Below are 26,747 nucleotides of genomic sequence, written 5' to 3'. Positions count from 1 at the left end.
GGACACTAACGAGATGAGCAGGGGTGGAGGCCCTCCGCCTTCACCGGTGAGCCCAGGCAAGGTGGACGTCAGACCACCCGGAGGGGACCACGAGTCAGACGAGGCAGTGGGTCTGCAGTCCACAGAGCCAGACACGGGCACAGCAAGGAGCCCAGGAAAGAGAAGGCCCTGGACCGACGGGCGGCAGACACAGGAAGGGCCCGGCGGAGGCCACGCCACCTGCTCGGCCACCAGGCGAGGAAGCAGCTGAGACCAGCAGGCCTGCGGGCAGAGAGCTGAACCCGGGCCTGAGGACACCAGGGGCCCCCGCCAACACGAGGTCCAACTGGCCACATCCGTGTCCCACAGAACTGGACACCACCTCCCAGAGACCCAGGGGAGGACGGCAGGCCAGAAAACCCGGCTTCAGAGTCATACTAGGGTAAACAGAACTACAGAAAGTATAAATTTAACGGTGACTGCACTAACTTCCTCTGGCTGCCATAACAAATCACAAAAACCAGGCGGCTTCCGTAACTTCTCACAGTCTGCAGGCCGTAAGCCTGAGATTCCGCGGGGCCACGTTCCCTCTGGGCAACCCAGGGAGGAAGCCTTTCTCTGCCTTCTGTGTCGGGGCTCCTGGTCCCCCTGGGCCGTGGCTGCATCCCTGCGTCTGCACACCACCTCCTCTTCCAGGGTCTGTGTCGTCGCCTCTTCTGTTTCTTATAAGGACACCAGTCATGTAACCGAGCGGGACCCCATGGGGCCCTCCCGGGACACACGCCCCCCGCACATGCTCTGCTGCAGCTTCTCTCCGAAGTACCCAGATCATAGTATCTCAGGCATATTTCCTGAGGTTTTCAGATGGTGAAACCACCACCAAGTGGAAGAAATTAACTACTTGTTGATCCTGAGCAGAGCCCGGACGCTGCGGCTCCTAAGGGTTGATCACCATCAACCAATCAGAGAATCGTGCACGAGCTGATCACACACGCTGGACGCCCCTCCCTCACCTGTCCTTTAAGCATGCTGGAGCCCTCGGGGAGTTCGGAGTTTTCTGGGCACAAGCCACTCGCTCTCCTCGCTCGGCCCTGCAATAAACCTTTCCCTGCTCCAGACTCCGATGTTTCGGCGTGTTTGGTCTCACTGTGTGTCGGGCACAGGAACTTCGTCCAATGACAGTCACTGGATTCAGGATCCACCCGTGCCATCCAGGATGATCTCTCTTTGTCTCTAGACCCCTCACTTGATCACATCTGCAAAGACCTTTTTCTAAATAAGGTCACATTCCCAAGTTCTGGGAATTAGGATGTGGGCATATCTTTTTGGGGCCACCACTCCACCTGCTGTAAGAATTAAGGATTAGAACATTTGAAAAAATACGATGAAACGTGAATCAGGCATTGTTAGATTATTTTTTTAATATAAATTTATTTTTATTTATTTTTAGCTGCGTTGGCTCTTCGTTGTGGTGTGCGGGCTTCTCATTGCGGTGGCTTCTCTTGTTGAGGAGCACGGGCTCTAGGCACGCGGCTTCGGTAGTTGAGGCGCATGGGCTCAGTAGTTGTGGCTCACAGGCTCAGTAGTTGTGGGGCACGGGCTTAGTTGCTCCACGGCACGTGGGATCTTCCCGGACCAGGGCTCGAACCCGTGTCCCCTGCATTGGCAGGCGGATTCTTAACCACTGCGCCACCAGGGAAGTCCCAGATTATTTTAATGTCATCTTAAGGGTAATTATATATCTTTCATGAGCAAAACTGTCAAACAGAGACTCTAGCTGTAATAGATTAAAGGTGATAAAATAAGCTTCCTCTCAGTTTTAACTCTGCTAGTTCACTTCGGTTACTTTGAATAGCTCCCCGCTCTCTTTTTTTTCAGAGAATACACATTTATTTATAATTTTGGATTGGAAATGCTGTGCATATTCCCATATTTACCAATTTCCTTTCTCATCCTACCTTCTTGAATCTTTCTTCTGACATAATTTCCTTTCTTCTTAAAACGCATTCTTTAGAAGTTCCTTTAAAGCAGAGAAATTGGCTTGATTTTGAAAGATAGTTTTGATAATTATACAATGCCAGGTTGAAAATTATTTTCTCTTAGCATTTGGAGGTACTAATACACTACCTTCTGGGTTCCATTTTTTTGCTCCGGATAAGAGTGTAGCCAGTGTAACTGTCATTCACCTTTTTTCCTCTCGTGAGATTAAAGACGCTTCATTGTCTTCTGCATCCTGGAGTTCCAGGTCCACGTATCTAGCTGTGGTTTTCCGCTTGGGGTACACGTGTTCCTGTATCCGCGCAGTACACGTACCTCTTCACATACCGCTTCTTCTTCGCTCTGTTTTCGTCTTTCTATTTCCTCCTGGGAAAGAACGTTAGACCTTCCCACTTTACCTGCCAGTCTGTTAATTTCTTTTTTTTATAATTTCCCTCTCTTTGTCTTCTCTGCAATACACTGGGTCCTTAGATCCATCTAACTTTCTTTTAGCAGCCTAATATTTAAGTCATGCATAGAATTCTTTATTTCAATAATTTTTCATATGTAAAGTTCTCTCTGCTTCTCTTTCAGAGCTGCCTATTTTTTACATTCTGTTGTTGCTTATTTTTTATGATTTTTAATTTTATTTATTTAAACATATCCTAGTAATTGTATCTTCTAATTTGATAATCCTAATACTTAAAGTCCTTAGGGGACTGATTTCTTGTTTTATCTGCTGACTCTGAGTGACGGTGACACTGCGAGTTCAAGGTTAGTCACCTCAGTCTGCTGGAAACCAGGGGACACGTCTGAGAAGAACAGTCTCCTCCCGAGAGGGTCTGGCTTGTTTCTGGTGGGGACACAGAGACACTGCCACCTACTACAGCCCCAAGGTAACACGTTCTGCTCCCCACTTCCACACTAAGGCCCCAAGCTGAACCTTCCAACTAGAGAGGCCGCGCGGCCAAGAGGCCCATTCAGGTCACTGCTTCCCACTAAGCCAAAAGAACTGTGCAGCACTTTGGTGTCCCTAGTGGTCCCCGCCTACCAGTGGGCAGGGCTGCCAGGAAGACAAAGACAGACCTAAAGAAATAAAGAAACTTGTTTCCTCTGCACATCTGGATATAATGTGAACAACTGTGCCACCCTGGACATATTTATTTTTATTTTCATGTTAGACATTCAGAAAAATTTGATTCTTACGTTTTCTTTTCTATGGAGTACGTCTGTACAATGAATGCATGTATATAAAAATATACGTAAAAACCTGAAATTTGTCTCACTGTTTTGCTCACACTATTTCTCTGACTCAAATACAACTATTTGTAATGATTTTTTTCACACACCAGGCAAACTATACTTATGAAATTCTGACCCACAAGATCACCCTGTTTTTGTGGACCTTCCCCCTGGGCCTCACCTCCCCTGAGGCCCGATGACCAGGACCCACTGAGAAGCCAGGCAGCACGACACACAGGCTCAGAGGAGCCAGAGCCAGATCCTAATACCCTGGCTTTGTTCCCAAGTCTAATCCTCATCGTGTACATGTGTATATATACACATGTTCCTTTTCTGTTAAACTTTCTACTCTAATATCACAAAGCACCCACATAATTCCCCTAAGTCAAATGTCTTCTAAAACAAAAATTGAAGGAAAAGGTGAACTGACAAATTTTACAAAACATATACCTTAAATTACCAGCATTAAACTTTAAGATGTGAATAGTAGCACACTTACTAAAATTAAAGAATTAGATCATCTGTTAAAACACAATCTCTGCCACAATGTTATCACTTTTAACAGACTTTTTTTTTTTTAATACAAAATTCAACACTGGACAGTGGCACCAAGGGCAGAAACGCCGAGGGAGACCCAGTGAGCCCCCCCGGGGAAAACTCTTCTGCTCGTCCCATTAGACAAAGCGACTTCTTTTCAGACGTGTGTTTCACACTGGTCCTGCAGTCACACTGTCCAACTCCTAAGAGGCAAAGAAGCGCTGAGCGTGGGGCGACTTTAGTCGGGACGTGTGCCCATGCGTGCACGCGGCTGCGTGTGAGCAAACACGCAAACCTGCGTAACACCATCCCTTCAGCACCAGACAGCATGTGAAGTGACCACAATTCCTCTAATAAAATTTCTATTCCACTGCCCAGCACTTCATCCAAAAGCTTTCGATTTAAAGATGTTTTGGAATTAGATAAAGTACAAAGATAGTTGGATGATCTTCACTGGCAAACAGAAATCGTTCCAATGTACCCTGAACCCCACACGACCTCCGCCTGGGGCCCCGGGTCCCACCCCGCAGCGATCTCGGCCGCCCCGCCGGGCAGTGCCTGGGCCGGGGCTTGGTACAGACGGGGTGGGGAAAGAAGAGACACGGGGAAGGTCACGGCTGCCGGCGCAGACCGTGGAGATCAGAGGACCTGCACCTCGCCTGCTGCTAAGCCCTGCCAAAAGCAACAGCGTTTAACTGCAGGTACTCAGGCCCCACCAGGAGCGCCTGCAGAGACCCCGGGCTGACAAGAGGCCCATTCATGACGCGAGCTACCACTTCCCGGCAACCAGTCATAAATATGGGTTTAAAGAGAGAGGTTCAAGCTCCTTTGCTGTTTGCATCAAATGCTCATTGCCTTTCCCGGGGGAGCTGGATCATTCCAGGTCCTACATCCTCACTCCAGGGCTGGTCCTGGCTCGGCACTTGGCACTGGGCTGCAGGATGCCCTCCTGTCCTGGGTGCAGCTTCTACAGCCCGGGGCCAGGAGCTCCCCCGACCCACTGCGACACCCAAACGTGTCTGCAGGCTCCACAACTTCGCCAGGAGAACACAAAGTGTCCCCACTGAGGCCTCCGCCTCACTCAAACCAACCCTGACAGAGACAAACTCCCACCAAATTACAACAGGCTTCTGTGTAGCACTGACCTTGCCACAGAAACACTGTGATCCTGTCTCTCTATTCACGTGATGTGCTGAGCAAACCATCAGGGAAGGAAGGAACAAAACACTGAGCTCCGGATGAGACTGGGCCAAGGGGACGCCAGGTCCAGCCTTGGGAGGGCCGAGGGGAGAGCACACATTTGGGACCCACTTATGACATTTCAAGTCCCGAGGCCAAGGCTGGATGACACCCAGAGAGGGAGGTGGGCAAGAGAACAGAAATGTCCAAGAACCAAACCTACTGACTGCATGTAGAGGGGCCGGGGAGGAGGAGGAAGTGGCGGTGACAGAAAAGGAGAGAGCGGCGGGGCCGAAGCAGCAGGAAGGCCGGGAGGCAGGGAGGCCGGGAGGCGGCGAGGCCGCGAGGCCCAGAGACCAGCAGGGATATGGCTGAGGGAGAGAAGGAGGCGAGCCGGAGCAGCGGCAGCAGCTCCGCAGCAGAAGGGACAAGGGACGGCCCCCCACGCCCAAGTCCCCCCAAGGCCCCACGTCCCCTGCCCTCCAGGCCCGGGGGCTGGTCACTCAGGCCCCGGATGCCCTCACTGCCCGTAGCCCCACTGGTGCACGCTGGCCCCAGCCCTGGACCTGCAGGTCCACATCGGGCCTCCGGTGACCCCAGGGGACACGCCCTGACCTCTGCTGACCTGACTTCTGGGTGTCACTGCCTGGCACCCAGCTCGCCACCCACTGGCAGCCCTTCCTCACCCACCCTCCAGCCGATGGCTCCGGTCCCATGAGTCTGCTTCTCTGACTTTCCTAAATGACCACTCCCCACCCCGACACAGTCGAGCCTCTGGCAGCCCATGCTTGGGGGCACCCTAACATGCTGGCACCCCCAGCGGGCACCCCCGAGGCTCCAGTGCCCTAGCCGCAGGGCCCCAGCGAGGTGACAGGGAGTGCCTTCCCCAGACCCTCACGAGGTGGGGGGCAGTGAGACCGAGGCTGCTGTGTCCTCAGTTCTGGCTGCAGAGAAGAAAGGGGTTTGAAAAGGTAAATTCAAGACAGAAAGACAGAGGGAGGCACCTTCAGGGTCAGAGTCTCAGCTGCAGCGGCCCTGGCCACACACGCCCTGGCCGTTCCCACGCACGGGTACCATGCACCGTCTGTTTTAGTTTTGCTGAAGGTTAGTGGGAGTTTTGCCGTTTCTAAACCCAGATTCCCACAGATGCACAGGTCCCAGTTCAGGGACGGATTCCTCTGGGGGGGTGACTGCCGTGGCCGCCGGATGCTCTGAACGCTCTGAGTCTCTCTTCCCTCTAATCTGCTTTGAAATTTACAGAGCAAAGAGACGGAGAGATGAGGGACATGGTGCAGGAGGGTCAGACTTTCTGTCCCCAGAGAACACATTCCGCTCACACAGGGCAGAGCACACCTGGGAATAACACAGACACATGTATATCATCCTTTGAAATCAACTCCTTTTTATAGAAATGATTTATTAACTTTAAAAAATGACTTATCCCACATTGTTCTGGGTCATGTTTGGGCCGCACCTCAGAACTGAGACACGGCGCTGCATCAGAAATGACAGTGCTTCTCCCTGACGACGCTCGGACGGAAACCGTGTGGATTCAGCTCCTTCTTCAGCCTCCATCTCGACTCAGAACAGTCCTGATACCTGAGAAGCAGAGCGGGGCCACTTCACAGAAATTCCACGTTCACAGTAACTTTACAAAAACAGTATCGGCTTATAGCCATTCCAGTGGAGAGACTGCAAAGTAAGAACATCTTCCAAAGGCCTTGCTTCCGATTCTTCATCTGATAGAAAACGGGGACAAGACAAAGGTCTACGAGAGGTGGCAGCCGTGTCTCCTTCCGCCATCAGCTCACTTACTCTCCTGATCCGGCTCCTGTTCCTCTCCTGTCACAGAAAAGGAAGCGAACGCGCTACCCGAAAACAGAGGAGTGCAATGGTATCTTTCCACTGCAGGCGAGGCTGCAAGGCGGAGGGTGACCAGCCCTGAGGTCAGGGAGCCCTGACCTCCCTCCACACCTGAGGATGTGGGTCCCTCCACTCCTAAAAGCAATTTCACGTTCATAACCATCCATCTTAATTACTCAGCAGTATTCAGCTGTGTCTACCAAGGTCTCCTGTCTACCTGTTAGAGAGGCGTATACGTGTCACTTTTTCACATACAGTGTATTAGCTCATTACAGTGCTGGGCACAGTAGAAGATACTCATTTTTAAAAGGATTTTCAGTTCCTGCCTTATACTTATTTCCGATAAGGAAACCCTTTGTTTGCAGGTTAGGAAACACTCCTCAGTGTTTAGCACTTCAGATGAGACGTCCATCACCATCTTCTGAGAGCACTGGCCTGAGGCCATCCCCAGGGGCACAGATCGGCACCGAGGCTCTGAGCCGTATTCACTGGGTCTTCCTCCAACAGAATTGCTCAGAGCGCCTCTGAGAATCTCCTTCCTCTTCCTTACAAAGAGGTTTGCTGCTTCTGTACAAATTCATTGTTGGGATTTTAAGAGGCACCTGGGGCCAGGCCGAGACATTTCCTGTGAACTTCACTGTGGCCGCTTCGGCGTCTTGTGGGCACTGGGGTTTCCCCTCTTCCACCGATAAAATTATGCAGAACACCTACCTTCCTCACGGCCAGGAAGTGTTTCTTTGCGATCAGACTGTATTTTCACTTCCTTAATTGCATCCCATTATGGGCTACTTATCCTCACGTACATCCTGCTTTGGTGCCTTTTAAGAAACCTGAAACTTACTAGACATTTAAAAAATTGTACTGTAATGATACACCTATTCTGGCAGAAATAAGCCTTCTTTACCATCAACAACCCTGCTCACTCCGGGAGTGTTTAAGTGACCCATCGCTAGGGTCCATCGAGACCAGGAATGTCTGTGTAACAACAGCTGGAAGTGTCCATTCCACCAGAGATGTAGGAAGACGGCAAAGGGTCTGTTGAGAGGTTGAGCCCAAACTCTAACTTACTGAAGGTAGGCAGAGGACTGAGTGCCCCAGGGGTCCATCAGCCGGTACCACCAAGGTCAGAGCAGCATTCAAGGCCCAATTCTGCTGACCCAGCGGGAAATGCTGAATATGCTCAAAACCACCTGTCTGAAGTTCTCACCCTCCTGGCATCAAACCACTCGAAGGAGGAACCACAGTCATGGCCCCTGCACGAGAGCTCGGCTGGCCACGGGGCCCCTGACCCAAGAGTCCACGGTCCTGAGGCTCCAGGGGCAACGCATCCTCCCCCTGGGCAGTGCTCCCCACGTACGTGGGAGAGAGGCCCCCTTCCCGATTCGTGGTCTCAGTATGTAATCTGATACCCAAAGGACTGCTCCTTGCGTCCTTAGGTCCTGAGTCTCACAAATTTCTTAATTTTTTAAGAAGACGAAGCCAGTGCTGCCCTCACTTGGCCTCACCCCTCCTCTATCAGACCAGTTGTGTCTCAGCTACAAGAGCTGCCAATCCCACTCTGGATCTGGGCTCAGGCTAAGCTTACACGCACATATGTGTGTGTGCAAGTGTCTAACCAACTAGAAAGGATGCTCAGCGGTCTGGCAAAACCTCCAGCGTCCCTCACCCCAGCACACCACGACCGCAACCTACGGGGCTGAGCTGTTCCCGCAGACTCTCTCTACCGCGCCCCTGACAGGCACGTCTGCCTAGCCGGGTCTGTCCCCAGCTTGTCACGATGCTTTAGGACCTGCTTGTGCCCTGGCCAGAAGCAGCCTTCAAGCACGGAGTCATTGTCAGCTGGATTGTAAGCAAGGCTCTGGATCCTCCACTGAGCTTATATCATGGCTCTTCTCCCATCTTCCTCTTCTTTCTTTACAACCAGTATTTTCTACAGAAGAAGTTTTCTTCTACAAAGGATGACCACAGCAGAGTAAGATGGGTTTAAATCCTTTCTCTAGAAGAATCTTTTCTGCTCAGAGTTTACTCTCTAACTGAGCTCTGGGAATTAAACACAGACAAGTGCAGGGCACCGTTCTCACCAACAGCTGGTGCCTAGTGCTCAGGGGGTTACTTCGTCCCATCTTGTCTACCTGGGTCACCAGTTATCAAGCTCTGAAATCAACTTGTTCAGGAAAGACAAGTCACCTATCCCTTTATGAATTCCCCCCTTTATCATTCCTGTCATGATTGTCACATTTTATTATCTTTTAAATATTTATTTATTTTTATTTATTCATTTGGTTGCACTGGGTCTTAGTTGCAGCAGAGGGCTCCCCAGTTGTGGCTCGCGTGTGGGATCTCATTCCCTGACCAGGGATCGAACCCGGGAGCGAGGAGTCTTAACCACTGTGCCACCAGGGAAGTCCCTATGGTCACATTTTAAGTTGTGAGGTGGCCACAGGTGGAGCCCCTTTCTCCAGATGCAACTTCAGCAGTGGTGGCGACAGCAGGATGTACTAATCACCCTGCGCACATTATTTCCTTTAATGCTCACGGCCTCCTAAGTGAAGACCCTTATCACCCCATTTCACAAATGAGAAAAGCAACCCAAGGCTCAGAGAGATGAAGAAACTTACCGAAGTCCCTCACTTCGTCAGTGGAGGAGGCTGGCTCCACATCAAGACTCCCGTGTCCTCACCTGAACCAGAGCCAACTAAAAGTGGGAACAAAACCCCGTAATAAACAGGGAAAAGAAAGCTTTGGCTCAAACTAAATTTTGGGGAAAATGCCATTTTGATAAAACATGTAATTTATCTTATAATTAATAAAATTTAAATGATAATTGTACTTGTGGGTTTTTTCTTAGTATTGCCAAAAAGTAAAGCAGGTTTCTTTTCCGGTTTGTAATTTCTTTGACAAAACATTTTGCACTTCACAGGACCATTAATAAAAATATGTGAATCATTTTTAAAAATACTTGAAGGTTTCATTAATTTTCTCAAGGGTCTCTCACAGGCCTTTGGTGTTTATCCATAATCCTTCCATATTCATCATCATCTTTTTCTGGCTTCGCTAATTCAAACGTTCGCTGGCTTAACTGCCAGAATCTCACTTGCAAATGGCTTTTCCCGTGGTTCCAGCAGTTGTCCAGCAGCACTTACATCTCTTCTTCTGGCAATTCAGGGGTGTCTCAGCGACTACTCTAAGCAAACATCATGACATTCTCAGCGTTCTGTTCAGGCGCACCTCCAGCGGACAGGCCCCGCTGGGCGCACGCCTCAGGCCACAGCCGGAATCCCACTCGGAGGGCTGCTCCGCAGAGCCCAGCACCTCAGACGGGGAGGGTCCAGAAACCAGTCTCTAGGACTCAGCCCTGCCGCTACAGGAGGAGGGGAGAGGAGGGACAAAGAAACACGAATGTTCTCAACCCGCCAGGAACCGTGCTCATCCTTCTCACACCTGCTCCCTGCTTCTGCTTCACAAGGAGCCCACAGGTAAGCAGCGTATCCTGTCGGCTCACTGATCCTCACGACAGTCCCGTGAGGTAGACGTCGTCATCAACACAGAAGGGGACTGAGGGCTGCCGAAGTCCTCTGGCCAAGCTGCCTCGGCCCAGTCCTGGCTCTGTGAAGCCTGAGGCACTCTTAGCCCCGGCGGACACTGCCTGCCTATACGTGAGGCCAGACAGTTGTCAGCTTGGTTTCAAATGTAAATGCCAAAGAAATTGCAAAACATTAAAAAAACCAATATAGCAATCCCAGAAGCCTCATCTCAGCCGGTGGGAAAGGACTTGACTTTATTTAGTGGTAAAAACCGCCTCAGTTAGACCAAATATTGCTTCAAGAGTCTTTCACGTTTAAGCAATTACACCTCCTCTCTCTACAGAGAATAACAGAGGCAGACAGCTCTGTGATCTCCAAGTGTCACCATCCACAAAGGTGACAGTGAAACAGATGATGTCACTTCGTGCCCAACCAGAGGCCACCTCGACCTTGGTGGGTCCAAGGTGAGTGGCCAGTGATCTAACCGTGAAACTCAGACAAAATGGTTCTGTGTCGAGCCTGCAGGGCTCTGCTGAGCTCTCACGTGAGATTACTCACGCCCTGATTTCACAATGGGTAACTAAATTGTTTCCAAACCACAAAGCACCTTTAATAGACAGAAATACAAAAAAAACATCGGGCTGTTTGATACTGGTTTGCGTGTTTCTTGATATTTCTATAGCACCACAATTTAAATTTGCTAGCCAGACTGACAAATACTTAGTCATGTTTTGTTTTGTTTTGTTTTTTTGCGGTACGTGGGCCTCCCACCGCCACGGCCTCTCCCATTGCAGAGCACAGGCTCTGGACACGCAGGCTCAGCGGCCATGGCCCACAGGCCCAGCCACTCCGCGGCATGTGGGATCTTCCCGGACCGGGGCACGAACACGTGTCCCCTGCATCGGCAGGCGGACTCTCAACCACTGCGCCACCAGGGAAGCCCCTTAGTCATGTTTTAAAAGATTATTTTATTTACAAACAGACATACATACACATACAGGAAGAGGAGTGCTTTCTGCCCATAGGATTAAATAAAAGCAAGTTCCAGGTATTTAGTTTATATCATGCATTCTACTGTCCCCTAAAGCCCTAAAATACTGTGAATTTGAATAATTTTAAAGGAAAATTCTTATACAGTGAACCTCTCACAGTAACACTACTGTAATCCTACGTATGCACTGAGAGATGATCTCAAATCCATTTTAACGGTGGTCTTATACCATAGCCAGGACATGGAATCTAGGGTTTATTCCCAAAGGAAAGCTTTGTCCCTGTCATAACTTATAACAAAAGATAAAAATGCTCATTTATTTTGGAGGTGGAGGGAGGGTCATGGACCCAACTTGACGTGGGTCTGTGTGGACCAGTGGGTCACTATAAAGTGAGAATTCAGCCCCAGATGGTTAGAAGAGCCCTGAAAAAACAACTCTGTTCTCTGGGCTTCCCTGACTTGGGTCTGACCTGCAGTTACCAGAAGACCTAAGACCTAAATATGGTTTCACATGGAGCTATTTAAATCAGATTTCTTTTCTCCTATGTTTAGGTAAGTGTTTGCTAAAGGTCTAGGAAGGATTTACTGCAAAGTAAAAGTGATACATAAAGAAAAAGAAGATCCTGGTCTTAGAGATGACATTCGTCTAGATTTGGTGGTAACATCTGGGGCGAGTAGGGCTTGTCACCTTCAGCACGACTGACACTCGGGCTGTGGGATGTTTAGGAGCATCCCTGCCCCCCCCCAAGATGCTGGTGACAACCAAAAAAGTCTTCAGATATTATCACACGTCCTCTGGGGGCAGGTCATATTCTCCCCACCTCACCCCACCCCCAGTTGAGAACCTCTAACCTGGATTATTAATCTTATCTTTACAGCAATGAATAAAGGACAATCTTTAGAAAAATAAAGGGGAAAATTACCCAGATTTTTATTATGACTTAGGTAGTTAATTTTTACAGGAATTATAGTTTTAAAAAATCTGAAGATTAACTTATGATAATAAATATAGTTAGACATTTTAAGAAGCAAAATACTTGGTAGTTTAAAAAAAAAAAAAGCTCACATCTAAAACTTAAAACCACAAGTTCATGAACCTTAAAATACCAGATTCTCCCAGTCAAGTGAATACTGTGTTTAGACTGATATATATGATTTCTTATGAAGCCCCTATTTAGAGGAATGTGCTATAGCATCTAAAAATGGCTTGATACCTAAACAGTAGCAGTGCACCATCCATTTGCGGGAGTCTTAAACTGTTAATTACGGGTATATTTAAAGTACTTTATCACTTCTCGCTGCCACGATTTTAATGTATTTTGTATTAGCTCTGTTTTTTCTCCTGGCCAACTCTTGGTGATACTCAAGATCGTTTTCTGCTTCACATCACATTTGTATTTTAATCTCATAAAACTGATGTTGTACTGTGATTATCTCTACTAAACATCTGAAAGGCACACTGCACTCAGCCAGGTGACTTCATGTCTTTGACCACAGACATGAGCCGTCGCTTCACTCCATAGCGAGGCCCCAGCTCTGTTCCAGCGCCAACTCCAGAAGGTGTACACGTGCTCCTCCCACAGACACGAGCAAGGTTCCTGTCGTTCCTCCCATCCCCATGACTATCTCTAGCCTCAGCGCTGACAGCTGTTAGTGCTGCTCCTCAGACAACTCATTCTCATGCTGCTTCAGCTTCTTCACTGATGAGACAAATGGAATGGAAAGATCTCTGAATTCCTTTCTATCTCATAAATTCTGAGGGTATTTGGGGAGAACACATACAGGCGGATGTCCACTGTTTTCCCCCTAAAAGCTCTTTCAAAGAAAGGATATCATCTCATGGGCTAATATATATTTTTAAATTAAAAAATTTAAAAAACTAGAAGTATGTGTGAATTTCCATATACACATAAAGAAATGTGTAAGTTATACCAGTTTGTGAACATATTTCTAGAAGTACCTTTAGAGTATTAAAAATGCAACAAAACAGCTCATGGGTACAATAACTTTCCTAATAGGCTTGCTTTTAATGTTCCGCTTTGTAGAATAATCTCAGATTTTATTAGGATAAACAATGTATTTGAAAAGAAGCTACTTTCTTTACATGAGCTACTTTCAAGTAATTTAAAAATTTCTCAGTATTTTTTACATAGTTTAATTTATATAGTTAACAACTTTGTGACTTCAGTCTTGTTAACTGATTAGCTTTTCAAAGAAACAGCAATAAAAGCAAAACGATTTTTGCATATGACGTTTTCCTCACAGAAAAAAATGTAAGAGTTCTAGACAATAAACACAGCCTTTATTTCCTAAGTAGAGAATATATAAATCTGGATTTTCAGCAGAAAGGTGGCACCACTGCCACATTTGTGGCTAACAGAATGCTACATGTAGATATAGAAATACATAAGTTAAACAGATAAAGAAGTTCAAGTTTGGTTCTATCAGACTATCTTGCGGCCTCGGGAGAAACCCATACTAAACCCAAGCGAACCTGCTGTTGAGGAGCTAACTATTCCCCTGGGGGGAGGGGGCAGCAGACGTTTCCTTAGAGGGCAGACAGTCAACATCTGGGGCTTTGCAGGCCTCCGGCCTCCACTGTGGAAGCAGCCACGGATACAGTGTAACACCTGGACGAGACCGGGCTCCAAGGACACTTCACTTACAAAAATAACCAGGTGGGCTGGACTGGGCCCACCAGCCATAGTTCGCCAAGCTCTGGTCTAGAATATCTTTGTGTTAAAAAATACTTCTCCCATACCTTTTAAAGTCAGAAATTCTCATGAAATGTTCTTCATGCAGTCAAAATGGGCCTTGCCAATTGTTTTTTGTTAGAGAAAAAGTACATGTCCCAAAAAAGTAGCATCCGTTTGGGCTCTACTTAATCGGGTGTTTGTGATGATGTACCTTAGACGAGACTGAGGTTTACCACTGCACCAACTAGAAAAAAGTGCTCCCCGAGATAACAGGGTGAAAGGGCTGAGGTGCAGACAAATGCTCAACCTACTTAAGAAAATAAACTCACTCAAAGTACTAGAGCAATCATAGGCGTACAACCTAGCAGCAATTAAAAGTGAATTCTGGGTATTTACTAAAGTATATCAGACAGAATCTTTACTTCAAAACAGTTTGCTACCAACTACTATGTATAAATTAAATAAGCTAGAAGAATATATGGCAAAGCACAGGGAATATAGCCAATATTTTATAATAACTACAATGGAGTATTACCTTTAAAAACTGTGAATCACTATGTTGTACACCTGAAACTTATATAATATTTATTGAATGCTTATTAGCAGGTAGGCACTGTTTTAGATGCTGCTGACTTAAGAACATAATGTAGTCCCTACCATGAAGAAATTCTCAGTCTGGCAAAGAACTTCCTTAAAAAATAACAATTAACTGTGACAAAACACCACCACTACTATCAGATTAATTTAATATGAAAATTAATTTTCACGTTTCAAGAAATGCTGTAAGTATTAACTATTAGATATCAGATAAGTATCACATCGGTTTCACAAGTACTCTATTTTAATTATTTTCCATTATTCGATTATATAAATGAAATAAAAAATGAGATATCATTGGTTCTAGATATATAATAAAACAAAACAAAGTGGTGTGTGCTACAGGTCATGTTTTTAAGAAACAGTTAGCCCTGGACGCAGAACATTATGTATGGAACTACCTACTGTTATGTAGGTGGAGACCTACTGTTACGTTTGAGGTGGAGACGCCGGCACCACTTCTGAAGGCAAGTCAACAGGGGGCCTGAGGATGGGGCTGGGAGTCGGTGTGAGGGAGGGAACTCTTTTCTCCTTATACTCTCCTGTACTGTTTACTTTGCTTTAAAATAAAAAAAGAAGCATTACTTTCAGTTTTGACTTGCATTCCTCTAATAATTAACAATGTTGAGCATCTTTTCATGTGCCTGTTGGCCATCTGTATGTCTTCTTTGGAGAAATGTCTATTTAGAGTTTCTGCCCATTTTTTGATTGGGTTGTTTGTTTTTTGATATTGAGCTATATGAGCTGTTTGTATATTTTGGAGATTAATCCCTTGTCAGCTGCATCATTTGCAAATATTTTCTCCCATCCTGTACCTTGTCTTTTCATTTTGTTTACAGTTTCCTTTGCTGTACAAAAGCTTTTAAGTTTAATTAGGTCCCATTTGGTATCACCTCACACCAGTCAGAATGGCTACCATCAAAAAGCCTACAAATAATAAATGCTGGAGAGAGTGTGGAGAAAAGGGAACCCTCCTACACTGTTGGTGGGAATGTAAATTGGTGCAGCCACTATGGAGAATAGTATGGAGGTTCCTTAAAAAAGTAAAAGTAGGGCTTCCCTGGTGGCGCAGGGGTTGAGAGTCCGCCTGCCGATGCAGGGGACACGAGTTCGTGCCCCGGTCCGGGAAGATCCCACATGCCGCGGAGCGGCTGGGCCCGTGAGCCATGGCCGCTGAGCCTGTGCGTCAGGAGCCTGTGCTCCGCAAGGGGAGAGGCCACAACAGTGAGAGGCCCATGTAAAAAAAAAAAAAAAAAAGTAAAAGTAGAACTACCATATGACCCTAGAATCCCACTCCTGGGCATATATCCAGACAAAACTATGATTCAAAAAGATACATGCGTCCCAATGTTCGTTGCAGCACTATTTACAATAGCCAAGACATGGAGGCAACCTAAATGTCCGTTGACAGATGAATGGATAAAGAAGATGTGGTACCTATATATACAATGGAATATTACTCGGCCATAAAACAGAATGAAATAATGCCATTTGCAGCAACATGGATGATAATGCCATTTGCAGCAACATGGATGGACCTAGAGATTATCATACTAAGTGCAGTAAGTCAGACAAAGGTAAATATCATATGATATCAGTTATATGTGGAATCTAAAAAAAATGATACAAATGAACGTATTTACAGAACAGAAACAGACTTACAGACATAGAAAACAAACTTATGGTTACCAAAGGGGAAAGGTGGGAGGGGAGGGATTAATTAGGAATTTGGGATTGACACACACACTACTATACATAAAATGGATAAACAACAAGGCCCTACTGTACAGCACAGGGAATTGTACTCAATATTTTGTAATAACCTATATGGGAAAGGAATCTGAAAATTTTATATATACCTATATCTGAATCACTTTGCTGTACACCTGAAACTAACACCTGAATCAGCCATACTTCAATAAAAGAATTAATTTTTAAAAGGAAATATTACTTTTAAAATAATTTTTTTAAAAAAGTGATTAACATCAACAAAGAGAAAGAACAGTTCTCCTTAGGAGGTGTGCAAACAGAGGATGGGGGTTACATTTAACTGTATCTTCTTCTTCTACAACTCAATGTTTTTCCCTATCCTAACCTAACCCGAAACAATTGAGCTGTACTTCTTTTTTGCCAGTGGAAAAGTTGAGGGGGGAAGCACAGAAACCCAGACAAAATGCACCAACATGTCTGCACCTGAGGAGGCCTGACGGTCGATGCCCAGCACCGCCACCCAGTCTGGAGGCAAAAGGACAGCTGAGGCCTTCCTTCTCCTCCCCTCTAGTCAGGACACCCAGAACCATGGAGCTGAGTGAAAGAAACATTCCTGGCTGCCCGGTCACTCACTTTCCTTTCCAACAACAGCTTCCACAGCCCATCGTGGGAACTTTTAACTTACGCAATTATGAAATAAAAATGTATTGCCACTAAACACACCTGTATAAATGTCACTTTAATCTTTCCTCATGACTTGCTGGTTTAATTACGTGGCTCCACAGTCATATAAAATTTCATTGACGGAGTTATAAGCATTACTAATTGTTGGGCATGAAACAACTTACGATGTTGGATTTCTCATTCATTCTCAAGCTAAAAGGCTAAATGATAGTGAAATTTAATAAAACTTCTTAGCATTAGATTATACAGATAACTTTTACTTTGTAGAGTGCACATGTTTGGTAAAGATTTCTCAGGCTTCAGTAAGTCAGAAGTAATGAAAGGAGTACACATTTTCTTACTTAAAACCTAATATCTGCAGCAGGAGAGCTGGCATGTTGCTAATAGTCTCAATGACAACCACGAAAAGGAAACAAGCCAATGCAAACAAATATGATTTTCTGAAAAAAAAAAAAACAATAATGAGTCTAAATATAAGAAGTGATTTCAAATGTATCTTAAGACATACTCTAGAAGCACAGAAACTTCTGGATGTCTGTTTAAATGGAATGTAAAATAAGAATACTGAATATCCAACTGATTCAAGGTAAAAAACAGAAAGATGCCACAGGTAGAGCCTTCATGAGTGACAGTGACTTGGGGAACAAGCCCTGGTTCCTGCTCAGCTCCCTGCATTCCAAGGACACTTCCTGACACTCGGGTTAAAACTCACTTGATGCAACCTACCAAAGGAAATGGCAAAAGTGGGACACTGCTCAGCATCACGTTGAATAAAAACTCTAACAAAGTTAATAGGTGATTAAGGTTGGATTTACATTTCCTCATTTACCACTTTTGACATTCACATAGTTAAAAACAGATGTGAAACATTCCCAGTCTGTACAGCACACGTGCAGAACACACACACACACACACACACACACACACACACACACACACACGACCTTCCTGCTGTGGAGCCTGACACTCTCTTCCCATCAGGACCTATACCAACCTCTCCTGGGGCTCTCATGATTGAAGAGGATGCCATTCACTGCAAACAGATTATACGCCTCCCGGAAGTTCACCACAATCCAATAGGCATAGAGCTTTGCTGCCCCTGTTGGAATAATTTTTTAAAAGCAAATAAAAGACAGTGATTGTTATAAAAGATAGTGTCTTATTATAAAAGACAGCCATTTTCACTTAAACAAGTGACAACGTGCAATATTTACAATATGTAATGTATCAAGATAGGGGAAAAAATGAATCAAAAGCCAAAGACAAAATAAAGGTTTCTTTGCCGGTTAATCACGTGACAAGGAAATACTTAAGAATGTCGTCCTTCTGTAATCATCACGGCTCGTTCCTTCACAATCTAATTCACTCAGCTGTAGTGTGTGCAGTGTATCAAACTGACCTTTCTTAGGTCTCATCCCCTTTTTCTTAGTTTTGAAGAATTAGGAAGTGAAAAATACGGGCGCTTAATATTCTAGCAGCTTTCAAATTTTATCATTTTTGTTTGTTTGTCTGTTTAAAGGTTTGAGCTCAGGGAGAATTTCATCAGGGAAATGGAATCAAAAACACCAGGCCGTATCACTTCAGCACAACCTCCACGGTTCAGTGAAAAGAACCTTGCTGGACCTAATTTCCCTTTTAAAGCGGCCCGTCTGGAAGGGCGAAGCGGTGCGGAGGCGGCAGCGAGAACCTGCGGTGACGTCACAGAACAGACACTGACACACCATTGTGAAGCAATTGTACTCCAACAGAGGTGTTAAAAAGGAAGAAAGAAAGAAAAGACTCAACACAGCCAAAAATAAATAAATTTATACCTAAAAAAAAAACCTGCGGCGAGCACAACACAAAGGTGTCTGACCAGCAAGTCCGGCCCCTTTAGGTTGCTTCAATGTTGCTCTCACACCACGTGACCTCAGCCACGAGACACGAACAGTGTCCAGGCGGAAGCACCCAGGAGCACAGAGAACCCAGCCCATGCGCATCCTCACCGTATGGCGAGCGCGGGTAGAAAGGAGTGGTCTCCTTCTGCGGTATTTCCTGCACTTTCCCATAAAGCTCGCTTGTTGAGGCTTGGTAGAACTTCACAGAGTTGATAAGGCCACAGGTCTTCACTGCATCCAGAAGCCGTAAGGTGCCGACCCCATCGACGTCCGCAGTATATTCAGCCAGGTCAAAAGAAATCTGCAAAGAGCAGGTGAAGACGGGACCACATGAATGGGCTCAGCAACAAAGACGCCTCAGGGGTGACAGACTCCTACTTTGAAACATTATGCTTGTGAGGAAATATTATTCTCTCGCAGCAGAATCAGAATATGATGTCATCTGTTTCTGACATCAAGTGGCTGCAAAATACCTTAAGAACTAGGTATTAATTACCTACGGTAACATGAGGTACATCACCTCCTAACTCCAGGCTGAAGTCCCCAGGGCCGTGCTTTTCAAAGTGCACACCTGTGCTCCTCAGCATGACCTGGGTGCTCCTGAAACATTCAGGTGGAACCAATCTCTTGGGGAGCCTAGGGAACCCACATTTTTAATGAGTCCCAGTTGACTTTTATGCACAGGTAAGTTTGACAACATGTGATTAGAACAGAGTTGATTTTTAAAAGAATTGTTTTATTTTCTATTTTTAATTAAGCTACAAGATTGACTTTTTAGTATACTATATACATAATATATCTTTTAATTATAAAACACACTGAATACAGAAAGATGCTAATGCATATTGAGTTGACTGACTTTTAAGAAGAGTGTGTTAAGGAATAATTCAGTGTTTTGCAGTTCTCGAATGTTTTCTTTAAAAATAAATGTGACTGATGTGCTTTTTTCTTAAATCATTTCTAAGCACAATAAACAAATTAACCAAGTATTCAAATCTCCTAAACTAGTAACGCTGAAATTCTCCGTCTCTGGTTTATTCGCAGGCCAAACACAGCTGGACACGCGGCCACACTCCCCCATCGTCTGCTGAGGCCTCAGTTTCCCCTGGAAGCCCCTCTCTGGGCCGAGTGTCCCCCGATTCCTTCTGCCACCTTGTCCTTGGCTCAGGGCATTCAGGGAACTTCCGGGCCTGCCCATCAGGGACCCGACTCAGGTCACAGAACTCACCCCTGTTCTCTAGGTCAGTAAAGCTCACAGGCAGCCATGAGACAAAACAGAAAAAAGTATGTTTCATCCACAATCTTTCAAAGCCAAGAAAGCAAGATTTGGGGCTATTTTATTCTTTTTACATACAGTTTATGGCAATAAAATTTACATACCATAAATTCACCCTTTTAAAGTTTACAACTCAGTGGTTTCTAGTATATTCACAGCGTTCTACAATCATCACCACCATCTAATTCCAGAACATTTTCCTCATCCCCAAAAGAAAGTCTGTACCGATCAGCACTCATTTCCCATCCATCCATCCCCAGCCTGACAGCTACTAACCTACTTTCTGTCTCTATGCATTTACCTATTCTGACATTTCATCTAAAGGGAGTCACATCTAATATGTGGCCTGTAGTGACTGGCTTCTTTCACACATCATATTTTCATTTCTCTTGGATCTATACCTAGAGTCATGTGTGTTAACATTTCGAGGACCTGCCATACTGTTTCCCAAACTGGCTGCACCACTTCACAGTCTCCCCAGCAGTGATAAGGGCTTCAATTTTTCCACGCCCACCTGTACCTCTCGTGGTCTGGCTTTTTGATTATGGACATCCTAGTGGGTGTGAAATGGTATGTCATTGTGGGTTTTTTTTTCATTAAGATATAATTAACATACAACATTACATTAGTTTCAGGTGTACAACATAATGATTTGATATACATATATATCACAAAATAATCACAATAAGTCTAGTTAATATCCATCACCACAGTTACAAAAATTCTTTTTTTCTGATGAGAACTGTTAGACTCTATTTTCTTAGTAACTTTCAAATATACAATACAGCATTGTTAACTCTAGTCACCATGCTGCTCTTACATCCTCACTACTTATTTATTGCATGACTAGACGTTTGTACCTTTTGACCCCCTTCACCCATTTTGCCCAGTCCCCAGTTCTAGTTAATTTTTATATGTGATATGTTTGCATATGGATGTCCAGTTGTCTCAGCAACATTTGCCGAAAAGGCTATTCTTTCCCCATCAAATGGTCTTGGTACTGGCCCATTTTGTTCTCAGGAAAAGCTGTGGCCCAGGTTGAGGGGACAGCGCACTGAGCAGGCCTCAGGGGATGGGGTGTCAGGGCTCTGGGACCACCTGCTGAGACCACCCTCCCCCCAGCTCACTCCAACCACTCAACTGCTCTCCCTGGATGCAGTGTTCTCGTGGTATAACGCCACAGACAAACACTTATAGGACACTTTACAATTCAAAAGTGCTTCTTTTGGAGCTTTACAATTCTAGGAGAAAGAGAAAGCAGGCCCTGAGGTTCAGAGAAACTGACTTGATAAAGTCACACAAACGTCAGGAGCAGCAGGGCTGGGGTGAAGACAGGCAAGGCGCTCGCTGAGAAAGCAGGGCGCCGCCGTCCCGAGGGGTGGACTCTGCGAGGGTCTCACGACAACTTCGGACACTGGGACAAGACACAGAAACGCACGTGGGTGCACGCGTGCACCCACGTGCACACACACGCACACGCACACGCAGTGTGGCCTACAGCTTCCAGGGGCTCACGGGCTGCAGGTGAAGACCCCCTGCACCAGGAGCTCCTTTCTCACACTAGGAACCAGTCAAGCCAGGACCTAAATATTTTTACATATAAATTCATACCCAGTAATATTTTTCATCCTTTGGGTGGGATCACCCAAGTTTGAACAGCAAAGAGAACATTGTTTTTTCTCTTTCTTTAGCTATTTTTTCATTTGTATACACGCTACCTAAACAGCTACATGAAGGGAACGGCTAGTGGTACATACGCTGCGTAGAGCCTATGTTATGTTCACGCTGATCCTCAACCACTGGAACACAGATTAAGAAGACTTTGTACGCCTTAAAAGCTTTTACATATGCCAGGGAATCCAGTTTAGATAATTAATAGGTTCTTCTTCAGAGAACATAAATCATGGAAAAGAATTAAAAGCACTTAGGCTGAAAAAAGTAACTGAGGCAGGGGGATGGGGTGGGGTGTGGCTCCATGTATATACAGATTTTTCGGTAACTCCATCAAGACTTAAGCGTATGTTTGATATTTAAAATGCTGGGGAATAGGATTAGCTGATTAAATCCAACTGTCCACAAAGTGTTTTACAATACAGAGTAACAAATTAAGTGGCTTCCTTTAAAAGAAAAACATGAGAATAGTACTTTCAGCTTGATAAACCCCTAACAGTTACAAGTGTCATTCTGAAAGACACCAAAGCATCGGGGGTCTGGAAAGTCACATACAGCCCGTGGGCCAAACCTGGCTCTGTCCTGTTTTTGTCCTAAAGGCGTCTAGGAATACAGACACACTCATTGGCTGATGTGTTTTCTATGACTGCTTTCACACTGTAACAGCAGTGAAAATATTTACTATCTGGCCCTTTACAGAAAAAGCTTTCTGACCCCTGAACTGAACCACAGTTACATTCCGAGCCAAGACTGAGTAGTTTTCAAAATTGTTATCATTATTTTCCACGTTTTCTCAAAACTACAGGATGGCTCTGGAGTGTGTTTCCATACCGACACAGGCCACCCCTTCAGAGGCCTGAGGACTTGGACAACAGCAGGCGCTGACCTCACCCAGCAGGGAGAACAAAAAACGGACGGATCAAAACACCAAGCCTACAAGTACCGTCCTGCCCTGCCCTGGTAGCAACACTTTCTGGAGTGGCTTCTGGAACCCCGCATCCTCCTAGCTCTCCCCCCACTCGTTGGGGGCAGCTTCCTGGGCTCTTGTGCCACCCAGCCACCCCCTCTCCAGCCCCGGGCTCAGCACTGCTTCTGCTCCCCTCCCTCACCAGCTGTCCAGAATCAAAGTCCCGTCTGCAGGCCTGCCCGGCCCTGAGCAGCGGCCTCACGCCTCGTCCCACCTGAAGACGTCATCTCACCCTCACCTGCCCCAACGGGATTCTGGATGCTGCCACCAAAGCACGTCTTCGCTTGTCCCCTCTCCCTCTGCTGAGATGGCACCTACTCCCCTGATGCTCCCAAGGGAACCCGAGGGAGCCTGGACGACCCGTCCGCCCTCAGGGTTCACGGACCCTAAGCGTGTCTGCCCACTTCGCTGCCCGGCCCCCTTTCACAGGAAGCACCCCGGGAGCCCTAGCAAGTCCAACTGCGGCCCCTCCCTACCGACCGCGGCCTCAGCCTTGGACTTGCGTCCCCTCCGTGTGCAGTGCTGGTCCATCTCCCCCCCATCTCTGTGCAAACGCCCCCCCCCTCCACAAGGGCCTGCCCTGCCTTCCTGTCTACCTAAAAAGCCCAAAGCCCCTCATCTGTGTTTATCCAGCCTTCACGCTGATCTGATTACTTACTCACCATCTCCTCCATTAAAACGAAGCTCCCGAGAGTAGGTATGTTCTCTCGTTCTACAGGACCCCCGTGCCTGAAACACTGCTTGTCCAGTATTTGTTGGATGGATGAAGACAGCATGGTAACTACTGAGATTTAAATGTCAAAGGTACAAATATCAAAATAAAACTACAAAAACTAGTAGAAAAAAATGGGCTATCAGAATGACAGAAGAAGGTTGATAATTTAATCGTACTGAAATAGGTAAAATTTCAAGGAGCAAGGTACGTGAAATTCTACATAAACTTCAAAACTTTAGCATAACAAATGTGACGAAGGCTTAACGGTTCCACCACATGGCGATGTACGATTCAGAGCAAAGGAGACCATCTTAGGCCACAGCTGGGAACCGGGTGTGGAGGAAGCAGGTTGGTGATATAACCAAAGACCTGGTCGCCGACACGTTCGCCTGCCAGGCACTGTCAGGGCAGTCACAGAGCCTCCAAGAACCAGGGCATCTGAAGCCATGGGAAAACAGCAAATTTAAGTTCAAATATAAAGCAGATTGCCCTTATCCACATTCAAAGATACACACAGATATCCCCAGAATTATCCTCATTCAGAGAGAGGTGGTAAATCACAGCCTTTCCTGAAACAACGACAACAACGATTTAGGAACGGTCCCCCGAGGGCTGTGGGGACCCAGATGCAGGAACTGAAGGTCTGCCCTGCACTTCCGCACAGCCTGCAGACTGGAACGTAAATTCTGGAAGTGTTTTCACTGTAGCAGGCTGCGGTCCCGGCAGGCCTGGCTCAGAGCGCGAGGCCTCACACCAAAGGAAGCAAAGAACAATGATGATTCCACCGTCCGGAGCAGACGGCCTGCTTCACCCCTCCCTGAGGGGGTCTCGCCAGGGCAGTCGCCTTGTGACCCTCAAGTCGTCAACTGCCTGGAAGCCCCCCAGCACAGGAGCCTTGCTTGTTTGTGTGTGTGTCTGTCTGTCTGTTCTGTTCTCCCACCAGTGAGAAGCCTGCCCGTCTCAACAGAGGTGCTCCAGAAACAGACCCTGAATGAACGCGATGGCCCGAAGCCTGAAGCGTGGACACGTACTTTCTCAATGACCCTATCATACAGTTAATAACGCAGTGAAGTTCACATAGGCAGCAAATTTGAGTTATAAAACCCCAACGAAGGAGCCCCAGTTTCCTGACTAGAGATGTCGCCTCAGAAAAAGAGAAGATCGTTGCTACAGAAGAACTGTATGTGGGAAAAGACACGCCCCAGAGGCCAGGGCGCCCCTGCAGCATCTGACTCCCAGAAACACGGGAGCTGGAGACGCTGGGGCCGCACAGGCAGCAGCGCCGGTCGCTGCTCCTCGGGGCTTGGAATCTGCAAGTGAAAGTTATTAATCAAGGAGAACAACAACAAAACATCCCTTTCCACGTGAATCAGGCTCTCGGCGAGCAGCCGCCCTCCAGAGGCGCCGGTTCCTCAGCAGCTGGGCCGAGACACAAAACTGTGTTAGCGGAAGGGCAATCAGCGCAAGGCAGGCGCGGCCCGGAGGGACACCGAGGGCTTCCCCGAGGGGTCTGGGGATGGCGCGTCCCCGTCTAGGGGCGGCCACCTGGAGCAGCAGGGCACCGTGCCCTGAGTACACGGAGTGCAAAGGTGAAGTCCTGCTCACCTGCCTGCCGGGAACAGGTCAGAAAGGGGAGTGAAGGGGCCACAAGGCGGTAGCACAGGGATTGCGGAGCGGGGACAGCACCCTAGAGGAGAGGAGAGCAGGACAGAGGAAAGAAGGGCTCGGGGAGCAGGCGGCCCACGTGAGCAGGGGGAGGTGGGGGGCGTCCTCGGGGGGGGCGGCATGAGCCAAAGCATAGACAAGTGCCCTGCCCACGCGGGGAGGTCAGGGGTCTCCAGTTCAGATGGGGAAAAGGGACGGAAACAGAAGGACCTGATCAGTAAACATCAGGAGAGGCCACTCTGGAGGAGGCCCTGGATGCAGTCTGCAGCCCGTTCAGCAGCCTGTGGTTCCAGAACAGAGGAGGGGCATCAACCGGCCTCCTCCCTGGGGACGCACACCCGGCCTCAGCTCTCTGTGCCTCAGCCCCGCCAAGGCCCAGCGCAGAATCTTTCACTCCCGACATTCGTAAGCCCAATTTTATATGATTTTTCCTGGTTTTACCACCATTATATTTTTTGTTCAAAAACATTTACAATGATAATTTGAAACATCTCACAATCATAAGGTTATTAGCCCACCGGAGTGATGAATTCTAGGCAGACTAAACAAAGGAGACGCCTCTGTGAGCCTTCCTCTGCCCAGCGTAAATTCATACGTAGTTTCCATAAGTTTTTGAAATACTTCAAGGTGACTAACAACTCCCACGGGGAATCGGAACGTTCACCGTGTTTGGACAAGACACCACCCCAGGCTCCTGAGGACTCTGACCCGGCGAGAGCCATCCGCCCACGGCCCACGCGGGGCCAGGGCTCTCCACTCTCACCCGACTGCTCAGCACACGGCAGGACAAGAGACTTGTGGAACAGACGAAGGGCACGTTTCTTCACAAGTTTACTTCTTATCCATTAAGACAAACTGAAACGTTGGTTAATCCGTCTCCCTAGTCTCAGGGTTGCCTAAAGAGCAGCTTTCTTTAAGAGCAGGATTCTGCCCTGAGGCCCACACTGTATTGCTTCCCAAACCTGCCAGCTCCTCCGTCCACTGACATGGAAAGGATGGTCTCAAGGACAGTCCTTCAGTTTGAGAATGTCCACTGCTGCCAATATTGGGCTCTCCCCCCACTTCAGTGATCCAGTTCCTCGCCATTTGCTGTAACCTCCAAGAACCTCTGATCCCATTCTTGCTTTCTCAGTGAAGATAGGCTATAACTCAAGAACAAAGATAACAATTAAACTAAACTCCTGGTTTCACAGAAAATCGTAACTTACAAATACTGTGACTCCACCTATCACAAATGAGCCACATCAGACATCTTTTCCTGCCCACTTTATAGAGGCTTATCAGCTGGTGAAAAACAAAAACCTGCCATGATTTTCACATGGGACAAGGGCACCGAGAGTAGTGATCTAGTTTTTCTAGAGATTCCTTATAGGCAAGCAGAAGTAAGAAGCAAGGCTACCTGTGAAATTAATCACACTGGGACAGTTGGCCAAGGGTCCACAGGGTCCCCGGATAGAACTGAAGGGGGCAAGGCGGTTGGGCTGAGAAACCAGACGTCTTCATTTTCACTAAAGTCTTCCTGAGGTTTAGAACTTCCTTCAGGTTTGAGTGCAGGCAGTGATCCCCAGAGTAACAGCACCAGGCGGCACTCCCACTG

At 46.9% G+C, this 26,747-nt stretch overlaps 1 protein-coding gene across 6 annotated transcripts in view; it reads right to left on the bottom strand.

Annotated features, from left to right (window-relative positions):
* The window catches only part of GMDS (GDP-mannose 4,6-dehydratase), a 494,691-nt gene that overhangs the window by 263,895 nt on the left and 204,049 nt on the right, over positions 1–26,747 (bottom strand). For 5 of the 6 annotated variants that reach the window (XM_081247795.1, XM_081247793.1, XM_081247796.1 and 2 more), the window contains exons 5-6: positions 18,965–19,157; positions 17,974–18,078 (exon numbers count right to left, since the gene is read on the bottom strand). In XM_081247795.1, the coding sequence (XP_081103921.1) occupies positions 17,974–18,078; positions 18,965–19,157 (298 nt within the window). The remainder of the gene's footprint in view (positions 1–17,973; positions 18,079–18,964; positions 19,158–26,747) is intronic. The other variant, XM_081247794.1, reaches the window with a different exon arrangement.

The sequence above is a fragment of the Mesoplodon bidens genome (genome assembly GCF_964165515.1).
Source record: "Mesoplodon bidens genome assembly, chromosome: 10".
Lineage (NCBI taxonomy): Eukaryota > Metazoa > Chordata > Mammalia > Artiodactyla > Ziphiidae > Mesoplodon > Mesoplodon bidens.
Note: the sequence above shows the minus strand (reverse complement) of the source record. Positions and strands in the feature narration are given on the sequence as shown.